Source organism: Taeniopygia guttata, chromosome 1 (genome assembly GCF_048771995.1).
Source record: "Taeniopygia guttata chromosome 1, bTaeGut7.mat, whole genome shotgun sequence".
NCBI classification, from domain to species: Eukaryota; Metazoa; Chordata; class Aves; order Passeriformes; family Estrildidae; genus Taeniopygia; species Taeniopygia guttata.
Window position 1 is genome coordinate 31,302,256 of NC_133024.1, and position 15,546 is coordinate 31,317,801.

Genomic DNA, 15,546 nt, shown 5'->3' on the forward strand with positions numbered 1-15,546 from the left:
AGAAAATGGAGGAGTGTTTTCTGTGTCAGTCCCACTGACTTTCAGAGAAAACTTTAAACACGGTGTTATTTTCTTTTCACAGGGAAATGAATTCACTTCCACTGGAAAAAGACAAACGGTAATCAAAAAAAAAAAAAAAAGCAATGCAATATTCTCCTAAGATTTGTTATTCAGTCTTCAAAAATATCTCAACTGAAACAATACTAATTTGGAGACATCACAGTTTACATATTATATAGGCAGTGAAAAATAAACTATGTTTCATTTCAGCTTTTGCATGCTTTTTTCAGGTCATCACATATTTTAAGCATAAAAAAAAATCTACAAGTAATAGAAAATTTAACAAGTCCAGTGTTCCATTATGAAAAACCTCAAAAGAACAAAAAAAAAAAAAGTCCCAAGAGACAAAAGGACAATAGGCACAGATTTTAAAAAAGACACACAAAAATTCATCTGAAAACAAGAATAACCTTTAAATATTTACTGTGAGTGTCAAGCACTAGAACAGGTTGTCCAGAGAGGCTGTAAAGTCTCCATCTGGGGAGATATAAAAAACTCAGCAGCAGAGTACTGGGCAACTTGCTCCAGCTGACCCTGTTTGAGCACACAGAGGTGGATTAGATGATCTCTAGAGGTCACAACTCAGTGACTTTTAAAGAAACATGAAGATAAATGATACTGTGTTTCAACATCCTACACTTTGGAGGAGCCAAAGGTTCAGAAGAAAAACAGAATGGAACTTCAAAGTTGATCTGAGGTATGGCTGATCTACATTCACTTCAAAATGAAGAATTTCCTCTGAAATAAGTTTGAAATACCCACTTTTGAAGGTGTAGCTCCTAGGAGTCATGCTAAGTGTTGCTAGCTCAGCTAAATATGCCACTGCCTCCTGCCACCCCACTACTCCCCAGCTTGCTCTGTCACAGGGAGCCTTGTTTGCCAGCATTTGACAGCCTACAACCTGCCATTTTTCTCTATGAGCTTTAAGGTGTTGCTTTTGTTCTCAAAAAGCTCTGCTGCTCATCACAAAGATAAAACAGTGACTTCCAAAAACCTCAGATCACAAGGCAGTTTTATCTCTTCACAGCATCACACTGAAGAAAAGAGCAAGCTTGCCTTGTTCCACAGAGATCAATGAAAATATGACAATCTGTGGCTCTAATCCCAGGACTGCTTCCTTTGTTTTAGAGGTTTTGTGGTTCTTAAAAAACCAAACACCAAACTCCAAGGATGCAGAAGCAGGTCCCTACTGTTTTCATCAAATAAACCCAGAACATTTGCTCAAAAACAATAAGGATATTAATAAACATCAAACATTCACATACTGCAGCCCCAGAACCATGGCCAGAGCACTAAAGAGAAGAGCTATGGTTTCTCATTTCTTTTTCCCTGCGGACTTAGTTCAGACATTCCTTTTTTCACCAGTGAAAAATCACACCTAATCCTGTAGGATGCAACTTCTAAACAATGAGAAAGATACAAACTAGAAGCAAGAAAAGAGCAAGAAATCAGCCACAAAATCTCAATGCTCCCCCCCCAAATCCACAAACAGGATACATCTGTCTCCAGGATCTGGGACCTGGTTTATTTATAATGACTTTTTGCCATTTTTCATTTCCACATCAGATGTGATCTCAGAGAGACATAAGGAAAATAGAAACACAGTGACTAGACAAAGTGAGACAATCTACAACTCAACTGGGCTCCTGAAGATCTGCAGCCTGTTTGAGAGGTCACAGAGATCCTAAGATGCATGTCTGCATTGTGAGCAGCTCCTGAATGGCTTTTAACAGAAGGTGAAGAGTAAACACAGCAATATTTAGATTAAATTTTACTGGCCCATCACCATCTGATCACCTCCCCTCTCCACAGCTGCCCACTTGCTCTCCCTCATCCTAAGGCACAATGCTCAATACAATGGGCACAACACAGCTCATACAGAAAACTTTTCTGTGCAGGAAAAATGACATGCCTTTTTGTTCAGAAGGGACACCTTCAGCAAGGGGAGATTCCACAATCAGGAGCTGTGCATTTCACAGGTACAAGTATCAGCTAATCCACTGGAGGTGATTCCTCCACTTTACACATTTGAGCACAGGCCAGTATTGCCAAGCACCTGTGCCCCAGATTCATACTCAGCCTTTTAGATCAAGATGGCTTCTCCATTATATGAAACCACAGCCACTGGTACAAGACAAACAAATGTTAGGGGACACCATCCCTTCACTGCTGACACTGGGTATGATTGGTTTTCATGCCCATGACTAGCAAAATGAAGCAGCAACACTGTGGTGCTTTTACTTCAATTAGATGGACGCTTCTTCCAATTCCCCACCCCGAAACATGAACTTGATAAAAGATTAGGAGGGGAATTATGGGTTTCCTTTCAAGCTCTTTCCATCCCAGAGTTGAAAACTATCCAAATTAAAATGGGGAAAAAGGGAGAGGGAATCTGTATGAAACATCTTGGTGTCTCAGAGTAAATGTGCTATAAACATGCTAGTATTTGACGTCAACTTCAAAGGCTTTTTATTCTCATTCTAAATACAAGAACAACTGGATTTAGTACCTGTTTTGTTCTCCATCTCCTCAAATGTCTAATGATTTAATTTAAAATTATTCCCTTTGATGTCAGTCTTGTATTAACTTCTCCTTGAGGCAATTAGCTTCAGGAGAGTACAAACTGTTTGATTCTATCTTACACTCTATGCAAGCCAAAAGGATGAAGGGATCAGAGAAGACTTGAAAAGCTCACAAAGCTCACAGAAATCATTGCTGTAGCTCTAGCCCAGGCCCACACCACTATGCCAGAAACACATCTTTAATCCAGATTTGCCCTCTGTGACACCACATTATAAACATGATTGGATTTTCCTTTTTAGACAACCCCTGCAAAATTCCTAACTTCTAAGAAGTCCTCCTTGCAATTCCAGTCCTAATTCTGACCAGCTGGACTTGCACTGAGCAATAGCAGCTGGTTCTGCTGAGACACACATCTCATAAATATGTACTGGAATGCATTACATCTCATAAATACGGACTGGACGGGCAGATATGAATCAGGCAGAAATGAGGAGAAACTGGGAGAGCTAGAACATGAAAAAGGCAAGCCATCCCTCAGCTCAGGTCCAGCTTACCCTGATCCCTGCCCAGCACATCTCTGAAGTACCAGCCTCCCAGGAACTGGCTGCCTCCCAGACCATCACACATCTCTAAAAGGGAAAACACCTTACAGACACTAACACTGTTGTGTTTAACTGTGATCCTCCCCAGCAGATCCCAGCTTTCTTTGGTGCTGACAAAGGTATTTTTCAGTAGCAGCAAAGGGATGGTAGGAGTCAGTTTCTGTATCTTCAGCAGCAGGTACATATTGCTGGTGCCACAGCTGGCACAGCCATAAACTTGCACCTTCAGGAACCTAAAAACTTTGACATTCACTCCTGTGAGCGAGGGGCAAAAACTCCTGAAAGCCCAAGACCATACAATCTCCAGATGCATTTTAGAGAAGAACTGTACCTGGACAGTTCTTCAGGTTTACAGTTAAATATCCTTTCAAGTAATGAAATAGCCTGATCCAGACCCTGGTTTCAGCCAGACACCATCCAGGTGCTATGAGGTGTGCATGTGGGAAGAAACAAGCCTCACACAGAGCACATTTTACCTCTGCTGGAGCCCAAAGTTAGAGTGCAGCACTCCTTACATGTAGAGAGTGGTCCCAGGCAGGAATACAGCCACAGGCAATAAAAACTGCATGTGAGATCCACTTTAAGGAGCTGTGAATGCACGATACAGCTGTTATGCTTTGGAACTCACTGCATGCTGAGCTCCCTTAAAAGGCTGCAGCTGGGCAACAGGGAAAGTGGCTGTGGAGACCCACATTGAACCAGCTGGAGTGTCCTGGGCCAGACTGGTTCTTACAGAGCACTGAGAAGCCTCCACCTTCTCCACAGCAGCTGAGAGTGGCCATACAAAGAAAATTTTCCAGGGAGCAAAGTGGGAAAGAAAGCAAGAGCCTCAGAAAACAGGGAGTCTTCAACATTGCAGACAGAGTGGGAGGCTACTGAAAATAGCAGGGAACAGACATGCAGCTGGGTCACAAGGACAAAAGTATGGCAAATTTCTTAGGACGCAGACACAGAACGGGACTGGGTAAAGTTTCTTGCAACATAAAAAGCTGCTAAGAATTTTAGACTTCAGAAGAAATAAAAGAAAAATAAGCAAAAACCCCAAAAAGCAAGGAAAGAATCTGTGCTAAAACTGCTGGAATAGGGGAATTATTTTCAGATTAAAACAGAAAAAGGGCTATCAGCCCCTGCTGATCTGCATTCTCCCTGTTTCAAGAATTACCTCATCCTGCTTTGGATGATACTAAAACACTGCTTTCAACAGTCAAAGCTCTTCTAGTATTTTCAATATATTTTCTTTAAAGAAAGAAGCACAAACAAGATGCTTTCTCCCCTATATGCTCCCACCACAGAAAGACACTGTCAACAGTGCAGAAAGCCACAAGATGGTGTTCCTGATGTGGGTTAGGGTCTGCGTAGTCATCTTGTTTCTCCCCAAACCTACACTTTTCAGGTGAAGTAGTTTTCTCTGGAATTGTTACCATCTTCTGACTTAATTACTCTTTAGATGTCCTCTGCTCACTGCACTCTTTTCACCATTACAGTACTTAATTTTAAAAATATTAAGTCGATTTGCCCAGCAGAGAAGGAATATGGATTCTCCCCCATCCCAAGTCCTAATATGAGAGCATCCCAACCAAAGCTATGTACAGACTAATCAGTACATCCAAAACCAAACAAAGATAATGAGGAAGCTGAACATATAAACAAACACAAATCCAACAGGATTAAGAGTTTCAGGAATCAAAGACCATATTTCAAAAAGCCTTTTCATTCTAACTTCAGATACATTTCCCCCCATCTCTTCAATTCACATGTAAAAACATATTCCTACTCTCTTCACTTTCGACCACTTCAAAAGAATGCACAGGCCTAAGCAGCCATCAGACGTTAGTCAGAGGATTAAAATTGTGGCAGTAAGAGAAAACGGCTATTTAAGGCAATAGTTCACAGTGGGTAGAAAAAACAGTCTCTACTTGGGTCCTAAAGGCTATTCAACTAAAGTTTTCAACTCACTCCACTACAGCAGGTCAGCTAAACTGCTGAGACTTAGTTCTATACACTGCTCACAGGAGCTAAAAGGAAAAAACCAAACCCAAAAGGCAGAAAAAACCCCAACCTGTTAACAGCAGACATATTGTAACTACTACAAATTCAGGAGTATTAGAACACCAATTCTGGTTGCAGCTAGAATATGGGTCTTAAAACTTAACGAACAGGATCTAAATATTTTTTTAAACTGAAGAATCTAATGTGAAGGTTGTTTTCATCAATTCCCATCACCAGAAATCTTACATCTTCCTCAAATATAAGAGGAACATGAATTTATAGTCTCCCTTGTCCTGCTCAAACAGTGAATTAAAGACTAGCTTAAAAATTGACTGAACACAGAAGACTAGAATATCTTGATAGTTGGTTTGGTTAAAAGCACATAAAGATTCTGGGCTTTGCTGCAAATACCTTACCCTTATTATTATGTCTGAAACCCTTCTGTCACTCTTATTTTGTGTCTGACAGCATCACATACATGGCTCAGGCAGGCTTAATCTTCCCCATGTTTTCACTGTCAAAAAACAGTGTCACTGCTCCAGTGGAGTGACGTGATCCCAGCAGGACAGCAGGTGGCCTTAAGAGCTCTGCTAGCCAGGACCAATTGTGAATAGGGCTTTGCAGAAACAAAATGAAGTCCTAAATTAAGCCAGACAATGAAGCTGTAATCAAAGAAAAAACAGGAAATCAGGGAGAACATCCCTCTACCCAGCAGCAAGTGGGTTTGTGAATTCCTTCCTTTATGGCACAGGCCATTTAATGGGGTCTGACTTGGCACTTACAGCACACCTTTCAAGCACAGCTGTAGTTATATTTCTCCAAGACAGGTATTATTTGCACCTCAGCAATCCCACTGGAGAGGAGTAAAATATCTAAATGCATGGTTCAAGGCAGATAAGATCCAGTTCATACAAGTTTCAGGCTCACAGTTTAGCACCTTATTCAATATTTGCATCAGGGCTTCTGTCACTACCAGCCACCTACACTGTAGTCCTGCATCCTCTACAGCTTTCAAGTGGATACAATTTGTACTGAAGACGCATTACACTGTACAGCTGCAAACTGCATAATGTTTCCATCATTAAGTGTCACTTATTTTCACGTCTTAATTTGCATGCAACAGCCTGGAGTGAACCTTGGGTAGCATTAAGGCATCTCAATTAAACAGGAACAATTTAGTTTAGCTAATCAACCCTATTGTCCCAGGAAGCAAAAAGCTGAGCCACACGTACCAGTCTGGAAGGGAATCACTGGTACACAGGTTAAACCTTGAGATCCTAGAGAACAAGTAGACAGAAGCTTTTTTTGCCACAAGGCTGTGCAGAGTGGAAGACAAAATCCCACAGCAAGTAACTGCTACCTCAACAATTTTTCTTTTGCATACAGATGAATCACCAGCAAAGCTGGAGCCAGTACGTGTAAGTGGCAATGGATGCTGTTGTTTGAGACAGAAGACTGAATTTCAGATACAGAAGTATAAAAGGCAGATGGAATTCTGTAAGATTTATGACCGTGGGGTCAGGAATCATGAGAAATCTGTGGGGGATATCTTAGTGGTTATGGCTGTGTTTCAGTTTCATAGGAGGTTCTGATCCATGATGTGAAGCACTCTCACAATGATAGATTGTGGCACTAATTTGGAGGTTATGGGAAGGCTTGACAATACTTGGGGAGAATTCCAACATACAACAGGAGAAGCTTGTAGGGAGGAACCTGTATGTACATGCTAGTGAAAAGGAGTTTCAGATATTGCTTTTTTTTTTTTTTTTTTAAAGGATTATCTCATGATTGATTGTATTCTTTGTTTCAAAGCTAAAAAATATTTGAGTGTAGTAGTCTGTCCTGAATGACCCATCCCATCTCTTGGGCTCTGATGATCACATCATTTTGTTTACTAAGATGTTCTACCTCGCTCCATTATTCTTTGTAAATTTTCCACAGCACCAAGGATAGAGCAACCTCATCAATACAAAAGGTGCTAATTAATGCACAATAGCAATAAAAGAAAAGATAATGTATCTGTTTAACTGTCTAAATTATTAGTTGAAACAAAGGATTGCTATATTAAAAAAAAAATCACAGAAGTACATTAAAGGGTTAATGAAAATAAATATTTCCTCTAACCTTTAATAACTCAATAATGGCTTTGAAAAAATAAAAAACCAAACCAATACAAACTTTATGCAACCCAACTTACCTCAATTTGAAAGAGTTCCCCAGCACCTTCACAGTCATTGGATGTAATTATGGGGGTATGAATATGCACATATCCATTATCCTGGAACAGAGAGAACAGCAAAGTTAACGAGCTGTCACCCTGAAGGATGGCATCAACCAGCACACATAACTAGGCCATTAGCCCCCAGCCAGGACAGCACATGTAGTCTTTTGAGTTGCTTCTGCCTTACAGGGAGAGATGACAAACTAAATGCTACCATGATTTACAAATCAGTGTTTACTACCTGTGTGTTTTCTTCCAGGTTTCATAACCAAAAGAGATTTATGACATTACTATGAGTATTTTTTTTTTTGCAATGGCCTGTCTCCACACCATTCCCCTTTCTTCTCACTTTCTCCAGCATTTTTGTATCTTTGGGCAGTTTAGATCAAATTAACCCCTAAGACCTTAACACTTTGTTTCTTTCAGCTTTTTAGAAGGCAGTGGTTAGGCAAAGGACACTCTTTGTGTTTTCTGGATTTCCCTGCAGAGCAGCCATAGGCTTTTAAAACAGTTGCAACCCAATATTCAGTGGATGGATACATCTTAGCTTCACAGCTTTTACCAGAATAATGCAATTCAGTCGTCACCTGAGAGGTCCTGGTCCTTATCACCAGCTTGTTAAGGGACTAGGAAGACAGGAGTAGTATTTACTGTCCACTCCGAGAATCGAACTAAAACTAATTTGGAACGAAAACCTCACATGGACATGCAATGCATTTTGTGGGAGTACAGTAACACAACCAAGAGGGAGCAAAATCCCTGCAGTCAGCTCTAGGCTACCTTGGTTACAGGTACAAAGACCTTGGCTCCTCACTGGGATCCAGTTACTGCACAGAAGGAAGTCTTGGATCCAGAGCTACTTGCTTTGCCTGGAGAAGGACGTTTTAGCCTAGCAGTACAAAATGCAGGCCTCTGACACAGTTCCCGGCATATTCAGAGCCCTGCTGGTTACATGGCTTCCCAGCTCTCCAAGAGATGTTTGAAAAATGCCTAAATCCCTCATACAGTGGTAGCAGTTGCTGTAAAGAAGGACACTTCACATAGAAGGCCCCTTATGTGCTTTGGAAAGTAATGCAAACTGCACAGATCTGAAATAAGAGAATCCCCTAAAAACCCCTTGGATAATTCCCCTTATAAGAGCTTCTAAAATAATTCAAGTTGCACTATTGGCTCTCACTATCCTGGAACTTAACGCACAGAATGGAAGCTGCCATTCACAATGCAACTATCTTACTAGGAACAATGTTTCTATTCCCCACCGACCACGGTTCTGAGGAAAAGATTTAAAGAGGACATTTCAGCCTTCAACATCCAAACCAAAGGCACTTGGCACTAGTCATTCATCCCTGGAAATGAACAGGCTAAAAAAAGAGAGATTTTTTAAGTTACAGAGGTCTTGATAATTTTGTGTAATTCAAACACCTCCACGTATTTTCTTCCACCATTAAGCTCCTTAGAGCTTTGCCCAGTGAAAATGCCCAAATTATACTTTGCAGCTGTGGTATGTTCTGACATTGTCAAGTTGGAAATCACAATATTCTTGGGATGATGCAAGTGGCAATTTTAAGACTTCCTTCCATTAGAGGTGGAATAAAACCACAGACATTCCTGGTGCTAGGAGAGTTCTCACACAAGCTTTTGTAAGTATCAGGTCCGAGACCAAATCTTCCTTATTCCTTTAAAAATAATTTTAGTGTAGCTGCTGCTGCTGAATTGATGATAGATTTTATTTTTAAATAGAGCTCTGCTCTTGAGCATTGTAAACAGGAAGGCATGGCAGAGCCTGAGCAGGAGCTGGCTTGGAGAAGCAAAGCCTATATAATAAGGTGGTTTTGTAGCTTGGCTGCCTGCGGTGTACAGGTTTGGAAGCACAAACCGTGGTAGGCAATGCCATCTAGCGGCTCGACACCGGCACACACTGATTCCCAACACAGCTGGCTTCTGTCTTAGCAGCAGGCACAATCCTGAAACCAGCAGCTTTACCTGACACGGGACCCCCTCCACCCCAACAAGCCCCACAAAACTCATTCAAACGCCAGGCAATTCCACACAGGCAGTTCTCGGAGCAAGCAAGCCTTCTTTGCCACTGCAGGCAACAAAGACCAGCAAACCTGGAACCAGAAATTCATCTCAACATTTCTGACCTGCTCCTTGGGCCACAGTAATTACTACTTTGTCATCAGAATTATCTGAATATGATTCTATTCTATCTAAAGCCAGCTTATCTAAACTAAAACATGTTTATTTACAGGAACAGTTTTAAACAAAGGCTCAGGTGTGCTAGAGGACTTGCTACCTTTCTTTTTCTAGTCACACATGGTCTCTATGTGACATCTGGCATCAGAGCCAATTCACTGCTCTCCTGCCTGGACAAAGCCTGTGCTGTACCCACAACTTAAGAGTGACACACCCAGAAAACACAGGTGGTTCACACCCATCAGTTTCAAATTCATCAGACCAGGAGTCTCCTAATGTCAGCCAACAGCATCCACACCAACATGTTTTTGCAAGAGGCAAGAACTGAGAATAACATGAAGCTCTGAGTCAGTTTGTCTGTGTTTCTGTATCACAGATTTTTCCATGTGGGAGGAGGTTTCTGTCCAAGGACCATAAGGTCACTGCAGAGGACGGGTTAAACAAGATCATATTATGTTGTGTTCCACAGACCACACACTTGCAGGCAATTATACTGCAGCTCTGTGAAAGGGCTAAGTAACAGGAAATGGGTGGAAAGACACTAACAGGCCACAGATGCACTAACCTGATCATAAGCAACAGTTTGGCCAAGGCCCAGCCAGGCTCAGGCCTGGAAAGAAAACTACTGTGTGCAAAATCCATACCTTGCAGGCAAGATGTCATGCTCCTTCCTTCCTAAGCTGCTCCCATAAAGCCAGCCTGAGTGGAGCCTTCTACTCGAGAGGCTCGGTACAGAAGGGTTTACCTGGAAGAAGGAGTGGATGCCTGCAGTGGCTTCACTGCGGATTCGCAGGAGGGCGCCCAGTGTGTTGTTCCTGCAGCGCAGGTGAGGGAACTGTCGGACATACTCCAGCGGGTGCCTCTCCTTCATTTTCAGGGGAAATGACTGAAAACAAGGAAATCAAAGTAAGAGGATGAGAACTTGGGAGTCCATGCAGTTTTACTGCTATTCACGAATGCCATCTCTCCCTACTAAAACTCAGTCACCACTACAGAGCACAGAGGCACTAGATGCTTCTGCCTATCTTTTCTAGTTATTTTGTGTATTTTACAGTTCTACAGCAGAGCAAGAGCCATGAACACGAGAGGAAGTATTAGCATTCTAAAACCTTCTGGATGTTGAGACCCCTGAAACCCAGCTGTTCACCTCACTGCAGCAACAGCAAGCTGGTTCTGAGCACGCCTGTGACAGACACGGCTCTTCCAGCTGCACAACCTGGAGCGTCTTAACAGTTCCACCGTTTCTCCAATTCATAGCCAAGCTGGACATAGCAGGTAAGCCACCGGCACAAGCAAGTGCTTCAGGGCGGGACAAAGGCATACTCTTAACTGTCAGCCTGTGCACCTTTTCCATGGAGAAATGGCTCTGTCACAGAAACGAGCTTTCATGGTGATCCAATGTTTCTCCTCCGATGCACCCTACAGACACTGCTGACAAATCAAAGTCTGCAGGACCACTCAGACTTAATGAAATTTCAAGCATGCTTTGCTGGATTCTTGGACCTTCAAAAATTGATTTCCAGCAGTGCTACCTCTCCTGCTATAGTGACATACCCAAATATCACAAGGTCCCACCACATGAATGGTTTCAGCTTGCAGCTCCATGTTTTGCATCCTATGAGGACTTTTGACAAGCTTCCCTTGCACTTCCACTGCGCTTCCAAAAGTCAGGTCTCTAAGCAAGAAAAAAATAACAGCTTAACTAGGTGCTGATACAACTGCATTCAGAAGAGAGACTGCTGTTAATTTAGCCGGATTATTTAGGATCACAAGAGATGCTGTAGAGCTTAACTGACGAAATGAAAAATTATTAAATGCAGAGGTGGGAATGGGAAGAGATTCACAAAGCTATAGAAGAATTTAGGACAAAGCAGGAATGTTGGGTAAGTGGGGAGAAAAGTGACAGGTTTCTATTAGAAGGGGCTCTTGGTGGAGACAAACACAGTTAGTGAGTCCCTGGCACAGGAAAGGAGGCCTAAGCACACCCCTCCAAGCACATGTATTTCTCCATGTATTTCTCTTCACCTCTTTTCCAGGCTGGGATCAGCAACCACCTGGAGGCTTTCCAGAGAACTCCCATCATTTATGTGCAGGAACAAAACCTCCTTCTGGGATCGGACAGAGCGAACCCAGCCCTAGAGGTAAAAGAAAAAGAGATCTGTTATTTTTTGGCAGAACGCTGTATGCTCATGCTCCTCTTCCAGCTGAGCTGGACACACCACTTCAGACCTACTTCAGCTTCTTACTGAAATCAAAGTAAGTGTTTATTTAGAGGAAAAAAAATCATAATAAAAAACAAAAAGAGAAAAAAAGTTGTCAATTTTTCTTTCTACTTCAAAGCAGAGAGAAACAAATCCTTAGGCAGACAGCCTTCTGAGGCAGAGTCTCTTCCTGAGAACAGTAAGGACTAAAAAGATGTACCTGCATCTTTGGGAAGCTGAGAATACAGAAAACAACAAAGTGCTCTGAAGATGTGTTTTGGCAAAGCACACATTTCTATCAGTGATGTCCCTTCCAAACTCTTCTTATTAAAACAGGAGAGACCAGTAATGCACTATTCTTCATTACAATACGTGCAAGACCATTCTGATGGTTTTCAGCATCAGTTTTGTTGTTGTATCCTTGTTCAATGATTCCAATGTTTCAAATCTTCAAATCTGTTCACTAGTGGTTTATGTGCCTTAAAATGCTGGACCACTAAAACAATGTTGCAGCCAATAGAGTCACATGAAAAACTACATATTCATGCAAAACAAAAATAAAAATTATTGCCTTGGATGTTTCCCTTTTCATCTCAAAAACAAAGACTGCTTCATTGAGCCCATGGGGAAAAAAAAAAAAAGCTATTAAGAAAAAAATTTAGAAATACTTTGTTCAGTTTCATGAAAAGAATAAAATTAATGATACCCCAATTAATTGTAACAGCTAAACAGGAAAACTGACCATGTACAGTGCAGGCTAATGTCTTATTTTGAGTTTTTAATGACATATAAATTTTAATTACTTTTGAACGGGAAATGTTAAGTCAGTACCAAGGCAGCAAGCAATAATAATAGCACTCAAAATGTAACTCCAATAGCTGCTCCTCAGCTCACCAGAGTTGAGACAAAGCTGGCCTTCAAAGTAAAATTATCTGTTGGGGGCCTTGCAGATCATCTTCTAAAAATATTGTAGAGAATAACCAAAACCTGTGCTGATTAAACAACCAAACTGCCTCTTTTCCAACCAGTTTCGTATTTTTCGTAACTGGAAGGGACCAAATAGTACCAATGACCTCAAATTGGACAAAGTGCTTTAGGGATTTTTTTACCAGACAAACCAATGCAAATCCATCTACTTCTGTCACCCAGACAGAACAAATCAAGAATTAAACAGCACCACAAGTAAAGTGTGTTGAAGAATGACTACTAATGCAGGCAAAGCATTACACAGGCTTGTATAACACATTTTCCATATTCCATGTAAGAACCATGGAAGATTTTAAAAGACATGAATCTAGTGCATCAGACACCCTGCAGAGTGTTCCGCCCAAAAGAAACAAGATCATCTGGGCATTCTCTTATTTGTATGGGGAAAGTAAAAGGTATTTCCTACAGTGCTTATCCCTCTGTATTCCAGGAAATCCCCAGAACACACCATATGTATGTCATACTGGATGCACGTTTAATGCATAAGGGCAGATATTTTCCCTCAGTTTCCCCCTCCAGAAACATGCCTTAACAAAACACAGCAAAAAATGAACAAAGAAACTTTCTCAAGAGCTTTTTTTGACACCTCATCAAGCTGTTCTGAAATCTAATAGATAAGAGGTGTAGTCTTGCATCCTGCAATAGGAAGTAAGACATACCCACAAGCGTGTATTGGAGCAGCAGAAGCTGTGGCAGCAATGTTCTGACCATTTCACACTTTCCCAGAATGAATGTACAATAAAAGGGACAATCCTGACTGTAACCACTAGACTGCACATTCCAACAACCTGGCCATTATAAGGTTGGATTTAAGTCAGACGGGATTCCTAGCCCATTTTAATACAAAATCCCCATACTTCGCTAGCAAAGGGAAAGAACAAAGCAGCAAGGGTCTTGAGGACAGGGAAAGGGGAGGAATGACAGTACTGCAAATTTTAGCATCAGTTTATTCTAGCTTGCATAATTCATCAAGCTACATCTGAAAAGAACCAACACCAGATGAGCTTCTTCCTACCCTGTTAGGCTTCACCTGTGTGTGAGCAGGAATACCAATGTACTACAAACTGGGTTTTGGGTCAGTACAATCAAAGAAAGGCTTGAATTGGAAGGGAACTTAAAGGTTATCCAGTTCTAACCACACTGCCATGGGCAGGAACACCTTCCACTAGACCAGGTTGCTCTAAGTCCCATCCTGGCCTTGAACATTTCCATGGATAGAACAGTTACATCTTCTCTAGGCAAGCTGTGCCAGTACCTCACCTGCCTCACAGTGAGAAATTTCCTTCTTATAATGCTAAATCTATCCTCTTTCAGTTTTGTATGAAACTGTTATGAAGTTCCCCGGTCCTTTTCATATTCATGCAGAAATCCTGACAACGGCACAGCTCTGCATTGAACCAGGGACTCTGTGTGTGCAACCACTGCTCTGCCACTTGGAAAACACCAGAAAACAGAGGAACACACATCCCTATGCCAAGGAAAAGTGCTCTACAGCTAAAAGGCCCATTGATTCCAGGCTATCCTGGTTCACAAGAGGAGCCAAATACAAACGTCAGTGGAAGTGTTACCGATGGTTGTGACACTGCTCTAAACCTGGATGTACGTGGCACAAGACCTGTGAAAAAAGCTTTAAGAACAACAGCACGCAGGCAATGGCCCACTCTCCAGCACAGAGCCGGTGACAGAGCCAGCGTACACACATTTAGCACACCCCAGCACATTCCGTACACCCCATCCCAGCGACAACGCTCCTCCCGAGCGACCCCGGAGCTCCGCCGGCGGCGACAGCAGCGACCAGAGCGCGCCCAGCGGGAGAGCACAGGGAGAGGCTCGGCACCGCGGCACGGCACAGCCGGGAGAGCACAGGGAGAGGCTCGGCACAGCCGGGAGAGCACAGGGAGAGGCTCGGCACAGCCGGGAGAGCACAGGGAGAGGCTCGGCACCGCGGCACGGCACAGCCGGGAGCGCAGCAAACGCCCTGCAGGGCTCCCGTTGCCTGCAGGCCCTCCCGTCCCCTGCGCTCCGCTGGGCTCCGGGCGGGGCGCACCGGGCACGCACCTGCACTCTGACCGCCTCCGCCGCCTCCCGCGCCCCCAGCGCCTCCCGCACCCGCAGCCGCACGGCCCGCGGCAGGGAGGCGCAGCGCCGGAGGGCCCGCCAGCCGCCCCGGGCGCCCAGCATGGCGAGACCCGGCGGGCCGCTCCCAGAGCCCGGCCCGAGCCCGGTTCCCGCTCCCAGAGCCCGGCCCGAGCCCGCTTCCCGCTCCCAGAGCCCGGCCCGAGCCCGCTTCCCGCTCCGCTCCCGGCCCGCTCCCGCACGGCCCCACGTGAGCCCGCCCGCCTCCCGCCGCCCCACGTGACCGCCCGCCCAGCCAATGGCCGCCCCGACTGCTCCCGACCAGCCAATCGGAACAGAATGCGCCACTCAGCCCACCTATTCCGCCGCCCGGGCGCAAGCGGTCCTGGGAAATGTAGTTCCTCCGATGGGGTGTCGGCTCCTAGCGGGGCACGTGGGAATTCGACCCCGCGAGTGGCAGGAAGGATGCTCCCTGATTCCCGTGCTGGGACACAAGGGATGCCCGTGGCGGGGTATCCTACTGATCTCTGGGACTACCTCAGCGGCAGCGCGGTGGTTCTCAGCACTTTCACCTCTCCCGTCCTCCTGGGCTTTTCTCATAGCCCTTCAATATTCCTTGCTTTTCTTGATAAGAGGCGCAGGACTTGGATCTGCTCTGCAAGCTTGATGACGAATACACTTTTTCTCTTTT

General features: G+C 43.7%; 1 protein-coding gene across 4 annotated transcripts in view; it reads right to left on the bottom strand.

Moving 5' to 3' along the window:
- NARS2 (asparaginyl-tRNA synthetase 2, mitochondrial) overlaps nt 1-15,126 on the bottom strand; it is a 48,488-nt gene extending 33,362 nt beyond the window's left edge. For 2 of the 4 annotated variants that reach the window (XM_072926769.1, XM_002190220.7), the window contains exons 1-5: nt 14,838-15,125; nt 11,617-11,726; nt 11,146-11,266; nt 10,337-10,477; nt 7,372-7,452 (exon numbers count right to left, since the gene is read on the bottom strand). In XM_072926769.1, the coding sequence (XP_072782870.1) occupies nt 7,372-7,452; nt 10,337-10,477; nt 11,146-11,266; nt 11,617-11,726; nt 14,838-14,960 (576 nt within the window). In that variant the 5' untranslated portion in view covers nt 14,961-15,125. Of the gene's footprint in view, nt 1-7,371; nt 7,453-10,336; nt 10,478-11,145; nt 11,267-11,616; nt 11,727-14,837 lie in introns of those variants that run through there. The other 2 variants (XM_041715118.2, XM_072926772.1) reach the window with 2 other exon arrangements.
- Nucleotides 15,127-15,546: the final 420 nt, after the last annotated feature.